Source organism: Periplaneta americana, chromosome 6 (genome assembly GCF_040183065.1).
Source record: "Periplaneta americana isolate PAMFEO1 chromosome 6, P.americana_PAMFEO1_priV1, whole genome shotgun sequence".
NCBI lineage: Eukaryota > Metazoa > Arthropoda > Insecta > Blattodea > Blattidae > Periplaneta > Periplaneta americana.
The window spans coordinates 140,944,552-140,968,798 of record NC_091122.1 but is presented as its reverse complement, the minus strand read 5'-3'; the positions used below and the strand labels follow the sequence as shown (position 1 = coordinate 140,968,798).

At 33.5% G+C, this 24,247-nt stretch overlaps 1 protein-coding gene across 1 annotated transcript; it reads right to left on the bottom strand.

Annotated features, from left to right (window-relative positions):
- Positions 1 to 5,003: 5,003 nt before the first annotated feature.
- Positions 5,004 to 24,103, bottom strand: Tsen54 (tRNA splicing endonuclease subunit 54). Its single transcript, XM_069829123.1, has 6 exons — positions 23,893 to 24,103; positions 22,219 to 22,380; positions 18,187 to 18,334; positions 12,705 to 15,690; positions 10,979 to 11,144; positions 5,004 to 7,544 (listed from the first exon to the last, which is right to left on the bottom strand). Exons 1-6 carry the CDS (start codon positions 23,898 to 23,900, stop codon positions 7,388 to 7,390), a joined length of 3,627 nt encoding a protein of 1,208 aa, XP_069685224.1. The 5' UTR covers positions 23,901 to 24,103; the 3' UTR covers positions 5,004 to 7,387.
- Between the last annotated feature and the right edge of the window lie 144 nt (positions 24,104 to 24,247).

The window sequence follows — 24,247 nt, the reverse complement described above, 5'->3', positions numbered from 1 at the left end:
TTGTTCTTTTTACCTTGTCCTTAATGGTAGCCTGTAAATTCAGAAGGTTCTTTTTAAATAAAAATTATATATGGGGAATGAGTCACAGCAGTATAATTGTTCCATTAGAAATGAAAGAAATGCCATTTCAGCATGCTGACCTGTCATGGCATGCATGTGTCCCCTAAGTAGTGAAGATGGGATAAGGTGGGTGGAATTGTCTGACAAGTCTTTCAACTAGGTCAAATGGACCCACTAACCAACGGCAGATATGGTCCTCCAAACAGTTTTGAGGGCTGTGTATAGGTGATATAACTGCCATAACATAAAAATATGGTGCCTACATTATACTTTTTGCTATATCACTTTCCTATATTAGAGAGCAAGAGGGTTAATGACTTTATTGCCAAGAACTCAGCGTTAGTTAACAACAATAAATACATACCAAATACATTAAGATGAAGATGACAAGCAATTAGTTTTAAATTTGATACCTCATGAGGAAAAAAGCTGTAATAATTGTGAAAATGTTTTCCTTAAGCATGAAATATAAACTGTTAACTGTTTATTATTCTTACAATTTAAAACCAGAAATACATTCAAATATACATCAACTCAAAAACAAGTAGTTTCTAAATACTAATATGAGAACTAGGCAGGCTGCCTATATCTATAATGTCTACTAAAAAAAATCTGTGGCAATAATTATTACACTTGATTAATGTTAATCTATTTGTTCCGTGACATTATATATTACAATATTGTACACTTTGTGATATGAGTCAGTTACAGAAAGTGTGAATAATGAATTATCAGTGAAATATTAAAGTCGACTATAATGTGATTTAATAGGTCTTGTTCAACTTGTAAAACAGCTCTATTAAAATAGTATAAATGTTTACTGAGATATGGGACAAAAGCAGTTTTTTTGAAGGACTTCACTCTCTGAAATCTCATTCTTATGTACCAGTAATGTATGAATTTGTTTCCCATATCAGTGTCACATGTCAAAAGAAAATGCAATATTCAGCATTTTCTTAAATGTGATGTAGCATTTAGCTGAAATGTTTTATTTATTTGTCTGGTAGAGATTGTATAAACAATGCACTAATAAAAAAAACAAGAGATCATGACTTCTAAATGGTTAAGTTACTAGTCGCTTTCTGTCAAACTTTTGTAAAATGTTTTACCTTGATTATAATAATCTGCCGTTGACAAATGTAATAAAATAGGTTGCATTTCACATTTCTGAACATTTATTTTTTATCTGTTTTTCTGCTATTTGCAGTTTGTTGAATACTGGATTTCCCCCCCCCCCCACTGAGTCTGTATACATACAATTTTATTTTCTGTACTGGGACTATTAAGCTAAGAAAGCTAGAATGGTGCAGATACAAAGTTTAAATCTCATAGTACCGGCACCAAATCAACAGTGTTATGGATTGTACTGGTGTCTCTGTATAATACAGTATTGATAATAATATGTAATTTATAATTTTGAAAAAAAGAAAAACAAACAAAATGATGATTGCATATAATTCATTTCTGTAATGGCTATAAAGTTTGTAAATTTAAATTAGTGCTGGTTCGAGAATATAACATTTAGAACGTCAAAACAACTTGAAGAGACAAACAGTAAATATAGATTACTTTCACTATGACATTACAATAATTGGTAAAAGATTTAAATAAAGAGTGTTTCAGTCATACAAGACCCCAAGCTATTGCTCTTTATAGACATTGCAAGTCAAGATTTAAATGGAACATGGCCATTGCAAGAATGACAATAAGCTCAGTTTGTCTGCATTCTTGGTGCAAGAATTGCAAGAGCCTGACTTCGCAAAAGGATCATATATTACACCCAGTTTCATAACTTCGTAGCCGAAAACTAAGACATCCTAGACATTGCATTTTTCTCAAATGACTAGTTTGCAGTAAATCTGCACATGACACATGAATATCTCTTGCAACATCACACAAGCGCATCATAGGACCTATCTTTTATGAAAAAAAAAATAAACACAGACATACACTTCAAAATTATTAACAAATTCTGTAAATCAGTTAGAAGACATTGAGTTATAACATGATTATAACCAGCTTCTTCGAAAATCGAATAATTTCTAAAGGCCTATGGCCACCAAAGTCTCCAAACCTAAGCCTCTCGGATTTCTTCTTATGGGCATGTTAAAGGCAAAGGTCTAGGCTTACACACAATCCTCGAACATTAAGAGAATATTACTGCTGCAATTGATGACTATATGTTAGACATGTATGTTTGTCTATCTTAGATATTATTCGGTATAGCAAATGATAGTTCAGGATCTACCATGAGTGAAAAACACTATCTAATTTATACACTGTGTCCTATTCTATGCTTTTCCAAATAATTGTCGAAAATTCTATAATGAAACTATCTAAGTTACATGATTTTGGCATATCTATTGCAGTTCGTGGTTCATGTACCAATATAACCAGGGTGAAACATAACGTAATAAAATTGTTCATATGTCATTGTTTGCTTATATAAGCACTGCATTGAAAGAAAATTAGGACAAGAAGGCTAGAATTATTGTTTTATAAATCTGTAGTAATATTTTACAACAAACACGACCTTTCTTCAATAAAGATGCTTATCTGCTCTAATGCAACTTAAATTTGATTTGGAGTTCACTTCTGTCTAATGTAATGTGACATTACATTATTTAAATCAGTGTTGCATAATGCTAAAATAGTTTTTGATACTAACAATCACAAATGAAATCATAGCACTTAAGTACATAAAAAGTAATTTGGGATCCTCTCAACATTTTCCCTAATTTTACAGTTATAATAATTTTTATTTTGTTTTTGAAGAGAATGTATGGCTTACAGCAAATAACATTAACTCAGATTTCTGTATTCTATAACTGATAATTTACGTATCCAGAGTAATGTGCACAGTGAAACTCATTTCATAGTGCACAGTGCTAAACTGGAAAATACTTCATTATTGCATAATAGTGACATTTTATACTTTTCTAGTACAAGTATAAACAGAATGAGTTCTTATAATTACTAGAAAACCAGTAGTCTTTACTTGGAAGAAAAAGTGGACATTTTTTTTTTTCCAAAATCAGCTCTAGCAAATTATCCTTCTACAAGATGAAATGACATACGAAATTGTATAGAGATCACTCTATTTTCTCTGCATTCAGAGAAATTTTCCTCTACAAAATTATGTCGTCAATCAAAAACTTCGGACTAAAATTTTTTGGTTTACAGAAAACACATATTACTTGTAAAATTAACCTAACCTTAACTAGCCATTACAGGAATAAAGGAAAAAGAAAGGACTTTCATTTTTCTAAAATACTGTATCCGAGAACAATTATAAAGACCATCAAGATGCACAGGCAAATGTGTATAATATAATATTCCAAAGCTTTGCCTCAAATAGCTGGAGAAGGTATTTACTTCCAGAGTATTGTTAGGGGTAGAAAGTATTGCAAGTTTCACCTGAGAGAGGGTGTAACATCATGTCAGTAGTTTTCATCTTATTCATTTTACAGTAAGCAGGTCTGTTGTTCAATTACACTGTATATGCAGTGGTTTTATTTCTTTAACTATTTATACAGTTATTGTTTACTATTATTTGGTTTAAATCTGTTGATTAGATGTCTTGATATAAATATCCATTCTTTGTTATGGAAACTACTCTTAAAGGAAAAATAATATACAGGGTGCTTCATGAAAGAAAGGGTCATAACTTTAGAATACAGTTCTTGAAATTGTTTTGAGTAAAAAAAAAAAAAAAAAAAAATTAATGGCCATGATCCATTTTCGAATGGCTAAGGCCATTTGAAAAAACGAATATATCACTATGAACTCCATATTAATTAACATATGATTTCCTGCATCTTGTTCAAACATTACTAATGTCATAATCGTAACTCTGTGAGAGGGCGTATCATTTAAATTAAGATATGTTGTGGGCAATTGCTCTTAAATAGTCGATGATGCGATCTTTTTTGCATTAAGCTTCATATTGAATGATTTCTAATATACGACTCATGAGAAGGTCCTAACAGTGAAGTAGAGAGAGGTGTAGTCCTTGTATTTGCAACTCTCAGAAATCTTGGAGATCCTCGCAAAAAATTATAAAGTGTATCTCGATGGTACTTTAAGGTATGTCCTTCAATATTTACTCAGTTATTAACTGTTACAGGTATAGTGAACAGAACTGGACAATATCCTGAAGATGATGAAAAAATATTATCCTTACCTTTCACTTATACCTTGTTGTCCTCTAAAGAGGAGGCACAGTACGTCGCCGTTCTCCGAGGAGTGTTGTCAGCTTCTCAAAATTTTGTAATCCAAGCACGTACTCATATGTGTGATTTTGAGACGAGTATAATTAATGTGAGTTTAAGAGATTTTCCAGGATTGTCAGTCTCCTGTTGTTTTTTTCATTTGGCAAAATCAGTGTACAGGCATATTTAGAATTTAGGTTTGCAAGAAGCATATAATTCTGAAGACTGACACATATGCTGTTGGCACTTATGTTTGTTCCCACAGCTAATGTGAAAATGTCACCCCTCTCTTCTGAAAATTGAATTAATATACCCCTGTCATGGAGTATATTAAAAACAAACTACATTCTGGCCTGTGTTGTCTGCGATGTCCCCCAAGAATGTTTACAAAGGTAAGTCATTTGTGGAAGAATATAGAAGATAACAGTTTCAGTATCAAAGAAATGCCCTCGTTAACCTCTGAAGTGGGATGATAGTTAATTAGATCCCACGTATGTTATCCCTTCAAATAAATCTTCTGATTTGAAGTTATTGCACTCTGGAGCTGTCATATACGTACATCAGTTTCCATACCTAAGAATCATGTATCTGCCTGAGATGGCGATTTCTCAGAGCTGTGACTTTGAAACTGTAACCACAGTCGGAACCAGTGACAAACCTATCACAGCGACAAAATCACAGGTCTGCAAATCACACCCCATCACTATTCAAAATAGAGATCATATTCAATAAAACTGTTAAACAGCACATTATTATTTTTATTCCAGACAGCCATATTTTTCATCAACAGATAAATGCATTTCTTACGAAATTAGAATCAGTAGTCTATGTGAGGAGATGGATTACATAGTTTAAAACATTTAAAGGGTATTTACATGGTCTACAACGACTTACAACGCTAAAATCATTTAAATAATTGTGGATAGCTTTGTAGGATGGCCTAAAACAAGGTACCATTTCATGTTCCACAGTTTCATTAAGCAATAGTTCACACCTATAGAAAAAGAAATTCAGAGAATGTGAAATGTTTCAATTAATTTTATTTTAAATTAATATCATTCTCTTAAAACTATGCAGTGTAATTCCATTAATATTAAATATTGTCTCAGTTTGTTTATAATACCACGCGTAAGTGAGAGAGAAGAAAGGTGTTGTAAGTTTTATCTGAGATGATGTGATGACAGACAAAAGAGATTTAAAGAAATTTAAAATTTGATCATTAGTTGTTGTTGTTGTCTAGTGCCTTGCATCTGGCAATGAAGCCATTAGCAGTCGTGGTTTCCAATACTTCTGAACTGTAGTTTCTTTTGATCTTAATGCTTCACAGGTCTTCAAGTGATCTTCATTCATTTCTGCTGGATCGTTACACAGGACACATATTGGTGAAGCTGAGGTACGTATTCTGTAGAGATGACTTGCTAGACAGTCATGATTTGTCAATAGTCTGAAGGCTGCAACTGCTGTTTTCCTTGGTCTCTGGGGGATTATATCTGGGTTGGGAAGTCAAATTCAAGAAAAAAAGTCTTTGGGAACCATAACACTTATCCATTATCTTTTCATCCATTGTCTTAATTCAATTCAAACAGTTTGTTGTAATAGTATATTACGTTCATAGAAGTCTTCTAATGTCAGACACTTGGCGATGAAGCCATATATATATGCTTTTATGTGTGTATATATAGACATATATACAACAGCAGTGGAACTTATTATAAAATATTATGTCTCTTGGAACAGACTTTTGGGTATTCCACTATTTTCTGGAACTGAACATTTTCAACGTTTTGGAACTACAGGCAGGATCCATCATCAGGTCTGACTTCCCTAGTCTCTTGGGCTCATTATATCTGGCTACTCCAAACAACTGAATCCAACAGAGTAGGCAACTCCTTTGATGAGGGTACCTATACAGTAAAACCCCGATTATGCATCACCCTATTAACCGATTGGTGGATTATCTGACTGTCTTTCTCGCTCGCAGAAAAAAATATGAAGTACTGTACATTATATTAGTACGAGTGTTTTTTTTTTATAAATCTTTACCCTTACGCAACATGGCCGTACTGTCTAACTTCTATCCAAAATATCTTCTACAAGCGTCAAAAGAAAAAAAAAAGTTGTACTACGGCAAACAGTGCAAGTAATTAAGTGGTTTGGGAGAAGAGAAAATGTGGTTCATTTCACATCACAATATAAGATAGGAATTACAACTGTACGCGATTCAGACTAATGAAAAATAAAATATGTTGTTGTTGTTGTTGTCTAGTGACTTGCATCTGGCAATGAAGCCAATAGCAATCGTGCTTTCCAATACTTTTGAACTGTAGTTTCTTCTGATCTTAATGCTTCACAGGTCTTCAAGTGATCTTCATTCATTTCTGCTGGATCGTTACACAGGACACACATTGGTGAAGCTGAGATACCTATTCTAAAAATAAAATATAAACTGCATAAAATTTGTAAATCTACAACATGAGACCTCTACTATTCCTATGTTTCCACAGACAGTTGTCATAAGGAGTTTCCTTAGCCATTAAAAACCCATCGTTGAAAACCAGACTTTAGTACAATAAATAATGTTTTAATAACTGACTTAAAAAAAAACCAGACTTAAATCATTGAACTTCTGATCCACTACCTAGCGTATTAAAAGAAAAGACCATGGAGGAAATTAGGAAACTATTATGTAGTTAGTTTACGAAAACTTTTTATGGTACGGATTATCCGATTTTTTCAATTGACTGTTCAGTCTACCCCCTTCATTACTACGGATAATAGAGGTTCTACTGTATATAGTTCTGAAAACTTTGAAATGTTAGTCCCAGGACACAGTCAAACAAACAAAAATCTCTTTCTTAACACTAGCCTAAAAGGTCACATAACATGAATTTTGCTTGAAGCTAGAAATAAATTACTTATAAAAATGAAATATTTCCACATACACTGTACATGTGACAACTGTGTTTGTAATGCTGTATCGCAAATACTGTGTATAAACTACTTGGATAAGATCTTACATCTCTCTGTGATCTTTCAGATACCTTGTATAAAATATAAATAAATATAAAAAGATTAATTCATCAAGTACGTTACTGAAATTATAAAAGACCTCAGTTTCATGGACGAAATGTCTCAACAGGGAGATTAACACTGCCAAACTGAAGGAATGTGACCGTGTCAGGAAGAACAATGGCAAACAGGAGAGGCACATTATCTTCAAAAGTTTTCAAGAGCGAAATTATCTCTCTTGGTTCAGCTATAGGATCTTCATACCTAAAACAAAGATTACACAAGTGTATAAGATACTACAAAACTCTTGCTCAGTTGATAATATTATACATATAAGAAGATAATAAGTGATCCAGTCAGCAATTGACTATTGGTGGGCAAGCAGTACATGCTGGCAATGCAGTAGCAACCAATTCCATAACAAATTATTAAATATGCACATTCGAAAATGTTTGTACTTACTGTCTGTTCAGGATCACCAGATCATAGTTCCTGTACCACAGTCATTTTATACAGTTTTAACTTTAATAACTTTCTAGCACTTTGCATGGAACCATATGAAACACCCATTTGTTATGATTTGCATGGAATCTTATTATGAAACACCCATTTGTTGTGAAATGCGCCAAAGCAATTTCGTAAGGGAAATTTTCCAATCAAAAGCCAATGCCACCCAAAGTCTCGTTGGCTAGTACTCTTCACTTGCATTTAAGTTTTTTTTTATTTCTAACACTTCCAGTCTCCTAAAATGTATTCATAAGAACAGAGTGGAATCCTAAAGGTACGGTCACACATCCCTACTTTTGCAGTGCAACTTTTGTACTGCAGCTGCAAAAGTTGCGTGTCGTGTTCACACGTAAGCCAAAAGTAGCGTGCTGCATGCTACTTTTCGTGCTGCGCAACCCGAGTGCTGCAAAAGTTGCAACTGGAGGTTGCGAGTCTGTTCACACACAAGGCACTACTTTTGCAGCCGCAGTCATGCTGCAGGTTTCCATCTCCGTGTTGACTTCTCAATATACATTTTGTGGTTATGTTCGCATTATTAAGAAACTCATGCGAAAGCTTCCTTATCTATTATTTGCTTTTCTGTCGTATCTAGTATTCAGAAATTGACATTATTTTTACTATAAAGCTTAATCACATTTAACATTAAAATATATTCAAACAATAAAAGTATCATTGGTACATTTGGGTGGCAACACTGGTTGCAACCGCAGCAAAAGTTTCAACAAAACTGATATCAAAAATGCTGCAGCTGCAACCCTGAGAACCCTGTTCACACGTCGCTACTTTCAAGCTGCGCGCAGCATGGAAAAGTAGCGGGCAGCAGGTTCGGCAGCCGCTACTTTTTGGGTTGCACCGTTGTTCGTACGTCGCAGTACAAGAGTTGCGCAGTTTTTTGCACTGCAGCGCTGCAAAAGTAGCGACGTGTGACCGTACCTTAACATCAGGGGAAAGAAACTCTGAATCGCATCTAAAATTCATGTGCCAACTCCATTAATATACTATGAAAACTCGGTCACTTGGACTACTTAAATTGAGACATCTAGCTTTGTTAAAAATTCACATAAGCACAAAAAAGCTAGTAACACGTCTTGGCCATATGGAAACATGCACTGAACTGAATAGTTGTTGCCTTGTGCATGTACAGATCAGCCTTGTTCTGACCTAGCCCACTACTATTAGTGCCAACGCCATATGGTGGTCAGTTGCCGACTGGACCACTCAGTATTATGTTTAAAAGCTACAATATTTGCTTAAAGCTAAAAGTGAAAATAGTCTCAAAATAAGTGTTACATGCACATGACCACACAAACATACTGGTGATCAATTTTACTACATCCTCATCTGTAAGGATCTCTGCTATATAGCAAGAGCATGCAAAAATTTATTAAAGACAATATTCAGCACCTATGCCAACCTTCACCTCTTTCTCAAACAGTTACATTTATCTGTCACACAATGTTGTTGTTGTTTTCTAATGCCAGGCGTTTGACAATAAAGTCATTTGACCTCTTGCAATCCAATATTTTTCAAAGATATTATCATGACCAGCCACTGAAGCACAGATTTTGAGATGTTCCGAATCCATTTCTTGGTTTGAGTTGCACAATGGACAGTTAGGGGACTGATATATTCCAATTCTATGCAGGTGTTTGGCCAAACAATCATGGCCTGTTGCCAATCTAAATGCAGCTACAGACAATTTTCGTGGCAAATCGGGAATTAACTGTGGATTTTGATGCAGAGAGTTCCATACATAATGTACATCCATTTATACTCTAAAACATTTATTTTTCAATTTGAGATATATTCTTCCATTTAACAAATTATAACTTTAAAAACTACACATTTCTGAATACATACGAGTAATTGTATAAGAAAGAATAAGAAGTTGTAAGAACAAATTTCAAATAAATCATCTTTTTGTATTCTTTTACTAAGGTTTCAAATACTCTACAGTTATTTTCTATTTCGTGTGAATACTTTCTCGATAAATTAAGTTAAAAACAACTAAATTTGTCGGATCAGCCTGCTGAAAAATTTGAAGAGGCTGGTCTGTGGCACGTAAAAAAAAAAGTCTACATACCGGTAACGTAAATTCTGCGATTGTTTTACAAGAAGCCTAAGAAATTAATGAAAATTTCATAATCACCAGATATGAGCCCAATGATTTCTGGCAACTGTGTTATGCAAACAGAGTTTTTGTTTTATCACCTTTGCAATACTAAAGACTGAAGCAATGACATTACTTTAGACATCGAGATCATATTGGATTTTTCTTAATCGCATACAAAGTCTGAGAGGGACTAAATGATTGGGGGAGGGAGAAGAGGTGATGTTTGAATTTTATATTAATCGCTTTTTACGTAAATACACCACATTGGTAAAATAATAATGTTTTTATTTTTATATACCGTATTTGCTCGCGTAATTTGCGCACTTTTTAATTAACTTTGGCCACTGAAAAATTGGGGTGCGTAAAATATGCGGATTTTTCAAATAAGAGGTCCTTTTCTGAGTTTATCTCAATTAGTATATGTATAGGTAAGTATTTACGGTAGGGCTAATTTTCTATACCAGTAACTTGTCTCTACCAAGGACAAGCATTGTTAAAGTAGCGGGACTTTGGGGTTTCTTTCTGAAGCAGGTACTTCAGTTGCTGGTGAATGACCTACGATGGACTGTAGGGAAGGGAAATCCCTACTACACTGAAAAAAATATGTACGTAATCCCTACTACACTGAAAAAAATATGTACATAAAATGTGTGCGCAAAATACACGGACCAAAAATAAAGTTCAAAATAATCCCTTAAAAATTAAATTAGGGTGCGCAAATTACGCGAGCAAATACGGTAAACTTCATTTTAACTGTTTAAAAAATTTAAAGTATATGAGTTTTGTATAATCCCATAGATAAATGAGCTTGTGTGTATATATATATATATTCGATAAATGTTGTTGTTGTTTTTAATGCTAGGCATTTGACAATAGTCATTTGACCTCTTGCACTCCAATATTTTTCAAAGATATTATCATGGTCAGCCACTGAAGCACAGATTTTAAGGTGTTCCGAATCCATTTCTTGGTTTGAGTTGCACAATGGGCAGTTAGGGGACTGATATATTCGATAAATGTACTGTATAAGGGTTTGAATTGTTTTTGTGCTTAGAACTATTAAATATGATATACATACCCTACGACAATGATTCTGTAGTTTGGAAGGCCAGGACTAGCTTTGCGGAATGTTCCAGTAGGCATGTAAAGGTCGAAACTGATCTTCAGTCTTTTATTTGTCTCAACTTGTTTTTCTTCATCTCTGCTAACTGATTTGATAATCTGAAGCCTTTTTAAGATGGAATCTATAATAATGTAACAAACAAATAAACAGAATATTTTAGAAATAGATTTAATAAAGCACATTGATAGATTTACATTTTCAAGTGCAGAATGCAGGAGCTAAATTATGTGAAAAAACACTAATGCATGTCTTCTGATGTATGACGTCAGAAATGGCTTACACTTTTAATTTCACAATAATCATAATCATGTTCTATTTCATAGGAACAAATAAAGTTGTCAATGAAGTTTATAAATGACATGTATACAGTAACAGATCAGTGATCAGAAATTAATTAAAAATACCATATACCACATAATCCTGAATATTGCCCGCACTTCTTTTTTTTATATTGCTTCTGAATATCAGGTCTGGGTCTTATTCAAGCCTTTCATATTGTGGTCTCATATGTACATTGTTCTGAATTTTGTGGGTCTTATTCGGTGCAGGTGGTATTCGAGATTATACAGTAATTCTAATTGTGGAATGATACACCATGAGATCCAATATAATGTTAAGTTCCTCCGACATACAGAATAAGATTATTCAAAAGTAAGTTCCCATTTTGAAATAGCTGTATCTTCTGTACATATCAGCAATTTGGTTTCATACAGGTACTGTTTAAAAGGTTTGGGGCTATTATCGAAGCGTGTTTCGTTGCTATGGTAACTGTCACACTTGTATAAACAATAATTGTTGTTCAGAATACAGATGGCAGTAGGAGAGTAGTTTTAATAATTTTTAAAATGGTTTACCTTTACACAGTGGTGATATTCGGCCAATTCGCACTGGTTCGGATGAACCAGTTGTTAAATTATTTCTAGGTAATATTTGCAATTACCATGGACATATACCGTATATGTTTAACATATGTAGGTACACATGAGAGAACTGGTTGTTAAACTTTTTGAATATCACCACTGCCTTTACAAGGTTACTGTCTAGTGTAGTTTTATGTCACATTTCACAATAGGATCGTATTTCTATGAAGAAATTGAAAATGGACAAACAAAAATAGTGATGTTAACCGGGCAGCCATATTTTCAAATGTTGCAAGACTTTGCAATACCAGCGTTACAAAAACATGAAATTGAAAACATTGTTTTCATGCAAGATGGCGCTCCACCTCACATACACAATAATGTAGAAACACTATTGCACAACACATATGGTGATCGTTTAATTAGTAGTCATTTTCCGAACAATTGGCCTTCTGCGTCACCAGACAAATCCAGCTGACTACTGGTAATGGGATTATCGAAAAGAAAAGGTATTTCTTAATAGACCTACTACACATGAGGAACTGAAACAGTTAATATCGGATGTCATTGAAAACATCCCTAGGAATGTGCTTACTAGTGCTGTTTATAGCATAGAAGAAAGACTATTTCTTATTGAACAACACGGTGGTGGTCATATTTAATTTTTTTGTGTTTTAATAAAATTCCATTTCTTTACGAACAAATTGGTGTTTTTATTTTTATGGAATCTAAAAATTTGACAAACTTATTACCATTTCAAAATGAGAACTTATATATATATATATATATCTCATGCATTTAATAAAATTAAAAAGGAATACCTATGTCTCTGCAATCTCCTGGCTGAACCAAAGGCTCATTGACTCTTAATGCAGGTCCCTGAATATCATCTACAACTATGTACACATCATCTTCGTCTTCACTACTTGATTCCAATGTCACAACTTGCATAACAGTTTTGAGATCTCTCCAGCTTTTGACATCACCAGGAGAGACATTATCCTGTAGTAATACATCTTGTTGAGCTTCATTTCCCTGAGTTTCAACCTTGCGAGATTTATTTTTTATTTCCTCTTTTGTTTCTAGTCTCAGTTTTTCAATAAATCCCCTTAATTTTTTTGGAGGATCAAATAATCTTGGATTCTCTGATGCCCTACGTTTGCGATGTTTTTCGTTATTTCTTGCAGCTATACCGTTTTGACTGTTGTCACACCCTTGACTTTCGCGTGAGATCCATTCTTCTTGCTCAATATCCACTTTTATTGGGCTTGACACACAAACAATTACGTCATCATCATTATCATCCTCTTGTTCATCATTTCTAATGGGTTTTCTTTCTTTATTTTCGCTATCATTATTTTCAACTCTAAGAGGAATCATGTCGTTCCTGCCATTACATTGATTTGTGAAATGCTGGTCTCCAAGTCCGGTGGATGTACAGTTATATTGCGGTTCATATCTTCTTCTTTTTTTATAATATGGTCGACGATAATATGGCCTTGTCTGATAATGCCAAGATGGACGATGGCCATATGTGAATCTAGAATGGTGAGGCATGGCTGGATGTGCAGGCATACCAAACATCCCACTGTGTGCCCACGCAGGATTTCCAAGAACTGATAGCATAGTAGCAGCTTGCTGAAAGATATTTTGTAATTGCAATATTCCAGGAAATGAAGACTGGTAATTCTCATTAGCAGAAGGTCTCAATAAGGAGGATGAATTATTATTCCAAGCACCTGCTGCACCGAACATGTTTCCTCCACCACCAAGAGGATTTTGAATCCATGGATTGATTTGGCCATCATCGGCTGTAGAATGATCAACTTCCCAAGGACGATTTCTGTTATGTGACCAATTCTCGTTTTCTTTTCCACCAATACCTGGTGCATTAAGTCGCCATCTTTGAATATAATAGTCTTGCTTTTGGGGGCAAACGTTTTGTGGTAGAAGATCTTTATTAGGCACTTTCACATGTATGACAAATTTCCCTTCAATGCTAGGAATCGAGTCTAAAATCCTACTTCTCTCTTCCTCCCATGAGAGTTGATTTTTGCTGTCTTCATCCTCTAGATCAACAATCTCAATCTCATTGTTGCAGATGGAGTTACCATCGTCCACTTTAAAATTACCCTGTTTCACTTCATCTTCTGAAATATCTATAATGCTGGGTGTAATTTCTAACTCGTCTTGTTTCAACTGGATGTTAGTTACTTTTCTTCTATTTCCAATTAACTGTTTGTTATTATTCACAGGTTGACCATCAATATTAATAATATTTGGTTTCATTGTACTTATATTTTTCAATGTGGATTCATTTTTCACAACAGAGATTTTCTCGTTTTTCTTATACGACTTCCTACGTCCATAGTTTACTTGAGAATTGGAAGATGTAGTAGATGCTATGCAAATTTCATTTTGATTCACCTCAACAATTTCGCTATCAGTATCGCTTTTTACATCAACTATATTGACAATTTCAATATCATCATTAATATCTGACGAAGTTTTGTTTTGAATACTACTTTTCTTAGTCTTGGACAAAGTTTCAAGTTTTACCTCTGGTTGTGAAGTCTGACTGTTGTCACTAATGTCTACAACATCAGTATCAGGTGAAATATCTTTCTCAGAGTTCTTTAATATTTCTCCTTCATTTTGCAGCCTTTTCGTTTCATGTGACAATGTTTCTTCATTGCCATTACTGCCTACCTCTACGTGACCAACATCTCCCATAGTATCATCAACAATTATGATATCGGTTGCTTCATTTTCCTCTTTACATGATTCTGAACTAGTCTTATTACAATTTTTTCCATTTTTTATATTAAGTAGTGTGGTTTCAGCCATGTTTATTTCTTTTGGGGAGTGTCTCTCTTGAGAAGTTACACTACTTTCTGATTCTTTTCTAGTGAAGTTTGTGTCATCAGTTGTCTTTGCAAGCAACTCTCTATTCATATTAGGGAGTTCATTATTTTCATCACTTTTAACAGATTCACTACTACCTACATGACTATTGTTTTGCAAATCTACTGAGCTAATGTGTCTATCACTTTCAACATCCACTTTGTCCTTTGTTGCATATCTGAGTTCTGTCAGATGGTGATCAGTATCAATTGGTTTTGATGTTGTTACTTCAAGATTATTTTCACAACTCTCACTAGTACCTCTACATTCATTTCCTAAAGATGTTGTATTTTCTTTTGACACTATTAAATTATCATTAACATGTTCTTGCTCATCGCTTTGAGTAACATTTTCATTTGCGTTGGAGACACTATTTGTTTCTTCTATCTCTATTCTCAAATTTGTTTGTGAATTAACAAAATTATTTACAGATTTCTCTTTGTTAGATGTTTCCTCCATTCCACCTTGTTTATTCGTATTAACCAAACCAGGTAAAATGTCGTCACTCATATCAACAATTTCTATAGTTTCTACATCAATAATTTCAAGTTCCTCTGGTTTGACATTATTTTGCAATTTTCCATTCTTCAAAGATGAATCTATCACATCAATATAGTTTTTGGAGCCATTGCTACTATCTTCTACAACTATTTCTTGAGATGAAATATCTTCTTTCATCTTACGATGCTTTTGGCCAACTGTGTGCTGATGAAGTCGTATTTGTCGCTCATATTGAGTAGCTTGAATAGATTTGCAGTGTCTAAGAAGATTATATCCTTGACGTACAAGATGTGCATAAGTTTGATATTCATTGAATGTGCAGCCTGTGTCAGCACTCAGAAGCATACTGAAAGCTTGCTGAATGCTCATTGTTACTCCACTGTACATTAGCTCTAGGCAGTTCTAGAGAGAAAAAAAAACAAGTTATTAAGAAATGATTGTGAAAGAGAAAAAGTATAACATACAATACCTACTAAAACAGTAATGTTATGCAATAACATTCTTTTTGATAGATTTTAAAGTCAGCATTGCAATTTATCTTCCTCTTTTTTTTCTTTTATCTTCCCAATAGCAGTGAATCTCTGTGGGATGTGATATGATAATAAACACAATATAACATTGAAAGAAAACTAATATACATATACGTTAAGGAGAAACTGTAGTAAATAGTTTACAGAAAATGTTCGACATATTTATACATGAATTACATATACAGAATAAATTAATGCATATATTTGTAAAATATTCTATTCATTTTTCACCATTCTTAATTTAACATCAGGAACCAGCAGTTCATAGATACATAATGGCAACTTTCCTTCGCTGGTAGATAAAAAATATATCTTTGAATAAAGGACGATATGTGCAATAGGTAGATTCTATTTATTCATGTATTAACATATGTTAATTTCTCTGTGATAATCCTTTAGAACAAGAAGTAATTGTCAGTAAGAACTCAATGTAAGATTTTACTACATATTATTTTACTTAATTTACCATTAAAGTTCTAATTAAATTAGGGATAATAATTAAAAATACTGATATAACAAATATGTATTTTGTTAACTACTGGAGGGTACTCGAATGTTCGTGTTCACCCATATGAAGCCAGTTGTGTAGGCCAATTTACCGACAGAGTTGTTGCTTAGGGTGTGTCATAGGAGACTGGTCTACGATACAACTGCAGTGAGATGAGGATGGAGATTTGTTTGTATGCCAAAGGGGAATCTGAGTCCCCAGAGAAAACTCCTGTGTTACCTGGACCATGGGCTATCCTAATGCAAGTTATAAATCAGGAATACGCCAGGCATCGAACCTAGGTCCACACGATTATAAGTCCAGCACTTTAGCCACTAGACCGCCATGGCAGCTGACATAACAAATATGTTGTTGTTGTTTTCTAATGCCAGGCGTTTGACAATAAAGTCATTTGACCTCTTGCACTCCAATATTTTTCAAAGATATGATCATGACCAGCCAATGAAGCACAGATTTTGAGGTGTTGCGAATCCATTCCTTGGTTTGAGTTGCACAATGGGCAGTTAGGGGACTGATATATTCCAATTCTATGCAGGTGTTTAGCCAAACAATCATGGCCTGTTGTCAATCTAAATGCAGCTACAGACGATTTTAGTGGTAAATCGGGAATTAACTGTGGATTTTGATGCAGAGAGTTCCATTTTTTCCCTTGGGATTGGGTTATCAAATTTTGTTTGTTGAAGTCTAAGTATGTAGATTTAATAAATCTCTTCACAGAGTAATACGTACATTTAGTAACAGGTCTGTAAGTAGCAGTGCTGCCCTTCTTTGCTAAAGCATCCGCATTCTCGTTTCCCAGGATTCCACAATGGGATGGTATCCATTGGAATACAATTCTTTTATTGAGTGATATTAATTGAGAGAGCATTGATATAACAAATATAAAAACCAACAAAATAAAACGATTGATATTTAAATCTCCATGAATCAGAATTAGTACATAATGATTAGGGAATTTAGCATTGAAAACATTAATTAGATTTTGTATTAAAACAAATTTACTTTGACATTAACATGGTGCAGGGAAAGTTGAAGCAAATGTTTTTAGTGTTTTTGCTTGAGCTACATATCACGTACATATTAAGCATTAGTGTTTCTTTGTTTGGATACATTTACTACTACATTGAGAATTATCTTTCTCTTCACGTTTTCTTTTCCTATAGTGTCATACAGTATATATTCTGTTTTAAAACTCCTTCCTATAGACATGTTTATATGTGGGTAATGTCGCTTGCAGTTGTTAAGTTATTGTGTCATTCTCTCAGCATAGCTGTTGTAAAGTGACATCAAAAACTTCATTTTTAACTATGTCTTGATTATACCTATGCAGTGTAAAATATTACCATCACAACTAAAACTTACAATTAAGGAAAGACTGCATGGTATAGTAAAAAAAACAAGGTGCAATAAAAATGTAAGGAAAAAGTTTTTGATGTCACTGTATAAGAGATGAATCAGGATTGCATTTTTTAAATCCATCTTTTAAGGTTTAGCCATAGCAAGCAATTGAAAGTTTGTAATATTAGGAAAAGTATTACATATTCTTTGGGTTATTGCTTAAATGCAATTTAATATTTTGAGAATAAAATAAACATAATTTTTGGATAGATCTGTCTTTATTCTTGTATTTAATATAATATGCTGCTATAAATATGCCATAGGTATCAGATTATTAGCATCTACAAACGGAGTTCTGTCAGTGTTATGTGAAAATCTGTCATTTTGATCCTAATAACCCTCGAATAATAGTGTTATTCAATGTTTAAAATTATAATAAAAGTATGTGTTATGACAATTACATTATATGTATTTGATAACTTTTACATTATAAATATGCTGGACTTATTACGACATACGCACCGCTTCCATGAGAAACAAGGCTTCCTCAGGATAGAGTTGGATTTTACCTCCAACTTGTCGACCCATGTGTTTCAACTGTCGACCAACATTGCAGGTCACAACCGCAATTTTCAATTCAGGATCCCACTCTGCTTTTATTAATGTTCCTCTGTTACAAAAATAAAGATAAAGTAAGTATACCTATTTCAAACATAAATATTCTGCATAATAAAATTTAAAATACAAGATTCTTTCAATCATATTAATATCATCTTATTTGTACAGTGAATAAGTACAGCATTTTTCAACTTGGGCACATGTATAATATTATTCATAACTGTAATTCAATTTGTATATGTGTAGTGAAAAAACTAATCCTATTCAAAATAATTTTTTTGTTATACTGTACACCAGTGGTTGCCAAACACCACGAAATTGTGACGTAATAGAAATGCAACCCGCACACCACTATCGCAGGGAGAGGGGTTGAGTGGGTATCTCCTCAGGTAATGCAGTGAATAACAGTGCAGAGACGGACTGTGACCAAAAAACGAAAGCAATATAATATTCTTCTACTTATTAACTATACACACTTTTTTCCATGTTAATTTTTTATCCTATTAATAATTTTTGTATTATTAATAAAATAACATAAATTTATTTCCTTATTTAACATAGAAAGAGCACGTACTTTACATCAGCAGTAATTTGAAATTAGAAAAACGTACCAGGCTGGTCACGAAGTTGTAAATTACACTACATACTTAAAAAAACGTTGAAGTATTTTACTCCGATTAAGACATAGAAGCCGATATTTTTTATTGTTTACTTATTAAAGAAATATTCAAATTACACTCATACGTACAAAAAAAGTGGAAGTATTTTACACCAATTAAGACATAGAAGCCAATACTTTTTATTGTTGATTTATTAATGAAATATACAAATTACACTACATACGTCGAAAAAAACATCGAAGTATTTTACCCCAATTAAGACATAGAAGCCGTTACTTTTTATTTTTCGTTTATTATTCAAGTTACAGGTAAGAGCGTGTTAGTCTTCATAACAAGAAAAATAATGACAACGTACATTGTTCTTTTATACTTCATTTAAAATTTTACAACAAATTAAGTATCTCACATTTTTGCCATCTGCACAAACTAAATACTTTTCCTTCCATGCTCCTTAAAATAAAGTTTTTACTTACTATCTGTTTTCGAAAAGACATCGAAACATATTATCCTACACACTTGTAACATTACATGCTGATAAATGTCTTTACTTATATCAAAGTGAAGGCTGTAAACAGAGGGTGGAGGTATGATGCCATGGTTACGCTTGAGTGGAGACAGGGGCATGTGTCGCGACACAGCTTTTGGCGATCACTGCTGTACACTGTCGTTCATTACAATTTTCTGGACAGATGGAAATATATTTAAAATATTATTTCACGAAGACTTAGGTAGAGAAACAAAAGATAAACAGAAATAATGAAGGCATTCTATGTTGTGATTATAACAACATTTAGCAGGTTTGTCTTGGCTTTGTATGATCTAATCATTATTGAAAATTAATTTACAAAATAAAATGACTTATACTTCTGAAGTGACATGTGGTCGAATCATTGGAATATGGAAAGCATCCTTTCATTAAATTCAATTGTAAATGCTGTCCAGTGAAATGTGAAGGCTGTAAACTACCGGATCAAGCATTTTAAAGATCACAAGGAAGAAAGCCTTAAAATGTGACAAAAGACAAGACAGCCGAAGAAAACTACAACAGAGGAATAAGCAGCAATCTTGAATGTAAACAGACAGCAGCTAGAATCCAAAGAGAACTAGATCTTCAATGTAACACTGCTACCATAAAACGATGTTTACATAATTGTGGCAGCCATAATAAAAAGGCAGTTGTAAAGAAACATTTGTTTGAGGAACATCACAAGGATTTTGGAATTTCTGAGGAAAAAGATTAGATTAAGATTGTAAAATTTTCCTGCGGCAAAAAGACAATACCAAATATGACTTAGAGTATATCATAGCTAAACAATTGAATGTTGCATTTTGGGGCTGAATGTCTTCTGCAGGAGTTGGAGAAATCATCCAGGTATCTCCGAGAATGGATTCTGAAGAATATTTCCAGGTATTAGATGCTTCATAGTGTGTGCGAAGTCTTCCCTGAAGACGACGTACCTGTGATTCATTTTGTGCAGGGCAATAATAATGTTCGTATTTCTAGGACAACTAAGCTGTGGTTTGAACATCATCCTGAAATTTTAGTTCTTGACTGGCCAGCCAAAAGTGCAGATTTGAATGTGACAGAACATATTGTATGAGAAGTTATGGTCCGTGACTGGGAATCAAGAAGAGAAAGGACAAAAGAGGCTCTGATTGATCATGTGAATGAAGTTTGGGAAAGAGGTTGAGACCGAACTTTTGCTGATTAGCTGAATCAATGAACAGACAGATCAACATGGCTGATGGACTTATTAATGAACATTTGAGTGTTAAGTGTGTTCTGATAAGAGTGTGATACTTAATTTAGTCTGTACTAACGTTTGCATTCGAAATAAATTTAAGTTCATGTGTTGGTAATAGTAAAACAATTGAAAGTCACATTTCATTTCATTTTATTCATGATTTAGTTGTGCATGAATCCTTCAATCCACATTAATAATTACGAATGTTTTAAAATCAGTGTACAAATTATGTATTTATTAAGTAGAAAAACAGAGAATAATAATTACAAATGGTAGTTAAATGTAATGTGAATCTTTTTTTTTTCTTTTGTTAAGTTTATTTATACATTCTTTAACATATGTGGTCATATCACGTATTTAGGATCTGTGGGTAGCTATACCAGTATGTCGTGTTTACTACTGCTGAGTTCCTGTTTCTATTGTTCATGTAACTGATTTCAGATTTTGATTAATGTTTATGATATTGGTGATTGAGATGATGATGAATCATGGTATGTAAATTTCCCATCTGGCATGTGCCTTTGTGACTGAGGGAAATCATGAAAAACCAGTCAGACTGGCTGACGACAGGATTTGAACCTGGGACCTCTCGAATTGGAATCTCAAATGATACTATTTGAACCAACTTGCTCGTTGTCAATTTTATTGAAAGCATTTCTCTCAAACAATGGTGAAATACAACCATCTATTTAAATTTAAACCCTGGAATTGGAATCTCAAATGATACTATTTGAACCAACTTGCTCGTTGTCAGTCTTATTGAAAGCATTTTTCTCAAACGATGGTGAAATACAACCATCTATTTAAATTTAAAAATTGCAGTCTGAAGATATGTCCCTTGTCCTATGAGATTAGTTCATTACAAAATGTATTTGTATTAAAAAATTAGAGTCTGAAGATACGCTCCTTTTTATATGAGATTAGTACATTACAAATATACCACATTTTACCAAATTTTTCGAATGTTATTCCTACAACCCATTACTTGATCCAAGTAAATGACATTGGCTACATCTTTTCGTGATTTAGAGTATTTACCTGAAAAAGTTTCCAATTTGAAACATTCTTATGTAACAGTACTTTTTGAATAAAATACTTTTGAAAATTAACACATGACATATTTCTTCAACATTTTTATGCAGTAAATAAAGTACTCAATCTATCGACTAATGATAACACCTACTGGAGTTTTATTATGTCAAATAACATTCCTTTGGTATCAGAGGCACTAAATAATATAGGTACTTTGTGTAAATCTCTAGATCGATATTTGGACTATACGTTCTCTTTGGTCTAATAAGAAAGTAAAAAAAAAGTCCAATTATTCAATTTTGACAGCTCACTTTCAATTTTCCAACAATTACTATTGTAAGTCTTTTCTAATATGAGGAAATTTACTTTACACTACATAGGCCTACCAAACAATTGTATAGAGATTTATTTTTTCAATAACCTTCCACACTAGAAAATGAAGACCATTTTAACAACACAAAATTTGCTGCATTACATGCGTAATTCTTTAAGTTCTTTCTGTGCAACATATGTGCCGGTAATAAAATTACGATTCTTACAGTTTTTCTACTCTTTCTTCCTCAAGTAATACTTTTCTTTCATCTAAAGCTGTCTGAATTTGTTTCTTCTCAAGCCAAGAATGTGAGGGCTGAAAATCCTTTGTTCCTTTTGTGGGAAGAGTTTTATCCACTTTGACTCTTAACTGAACCAATTCCTGAGCTCTGAAATAAATACCATGCATCAGTAAATAATTATGCAAGAACAAAACAAGTCTGTGTTTGTATTTATCTGTACGCAGAAAGCCTCTTTATATTAATTACACATTTATTTTTCTCGTGATATAATAGCAGTATAAAAATGGTCAGGAGAAAGAAGCAAACAAACCGTTTAGGTTTATTTAAAAAATACTTCATTACCAACATTTGTAATATGTTAAAAACATAATAATGAACATAGATTTCACATACTGTACACTGAAATAACAACTTTGTCATAATGCTTCTTATTATTACACCACAAACAAGTAGGATTACCAAAAATGTGAAATCGGTGTAGGTACAATTGTGTGACAATGTGACCTGTTCTGACTCTTGTTAAAAATGTTTGAACATGTCTGGGCAAGTTTTTGTACATTTCCAAGTCATTTGGTTTCTTTTGTACAGACTGTAAAATTTTTCCTTTGTCAGAAGAGAGCCAATTGTTGATCCATAGATTTATAAAATGAGACTTTACTGAAGCAAAAGCACTGGATAGAGATATCACTGTGGCTACTAGCAACAGGCATCTATAATGAACACTGATCAAAATACCCCTCATTTCTCGTGAAAAACAACAACTGAATAGACTACAGTGGACTTTATGTTGTCAGCAAACAGTTGGATACATTAAGAAGATTGATTGATAATGCTTCTTGAATAGGTTTACTATTTAACTTACACAGCTATAATACTTACTTACTTATGGTTTTTAAGGAACCCGGAGGTTCATTGCTGCCTTCACATAAGGTCACCATCGGTCCCTATTCTGTGCAAGATTAATCCAGTCTCTATAATCATATCCCACCTCCCTCAAATCCATTTCAATATTATCCTCCCATCTACGTCTCGGCCTCCCCAAAGGTATTATAGATGTATTAATTTGTCCTACAGAATTTATTTGTAATATTGACACTTAATATTTTAAAAGAAAAATTCGCTCCGGGCCAGGGGATCGAACCCGGGTCCTTGGTTCTACGGTGCCAAATTGAACGTTAGTCAGTATGGTGAACATAATCGAGAATCAGTGACAGGTTAGATTTGTTCAGGTTTTTGGTATGCCTACTAAAAAACGTATAATATGCAAGGCGAATAAAAAATTAGAACAAACCAAACCTAACCTGTCACTGATCCTCGAAGACGTCCGCCAACGTTCAATTTGGCACAGAAGTAAATAATTACTAATTTACCTAACACAGAAGAGAATAATCTAAACTACCGGTAATAAACTTTTGGAATTTTTATTATAATTCTCTATTCAATTCACCCACCACCTGAATTCTAGTTAATGACTACACCGTAGCATGAGTAAACATCACTTCTTAATTTTAACACCGTAGCATAATTAAACATTACTTTTTAATTTTAATGCAATGAAATTCAATAAAGCAATGAAACATGTCAAAGGCTTCACAACCATTGCAGAAACCATTGCTGATATTTGGGCGAAAACACAACCAGATCCTGTAATAAACTTACGTGAGCATCCTTGTTTCTTTTATAGTCACTTTTAACGTTTTTAACTACAATACGATTTCAAACATTTACATATTTATCCACGTTTATGGGCATTATTTCAAACAAACGTAGTTACACCTAAAATAAAAAATTTCCATTTCATTTTATTCATATTATCTAGGAAGCCATATGTAACGTTCATCTGCCGGGAATCCTCTTGCAATCGGAGAGAACTCTAGCGGACAACGAGTTATATAGTATATAGTCTTTTTTATCCACTCAGTCTTTAACCATAGATCTATGTAGCAGTGAGATGTAGCCAACGTTTCGAACGCGAAATTTGGAAACCTTGTGAAGGTCGCCATAAAACCAAAAC

Bases quoted from the DNA above. Each gene is read 5' to 3' on its own strand.
- Tsen54 (XM_069829123.1), bottom strand. The intron at 15,691-18,186 runs GTGCGTATGTCG...TTTTCTCTCTAG, and splicing joins CCTTGTTTCTCATGGAAGCG to AACTGCCTAGAGCTAATGTA. The intron at 11,145-12,704 runs GTATTCCTTTTT...ACATTATTATAG, and splicing joins AGGAGATTGCAGAGACATAG to ATTCCATCTTAAAAAGGCTT.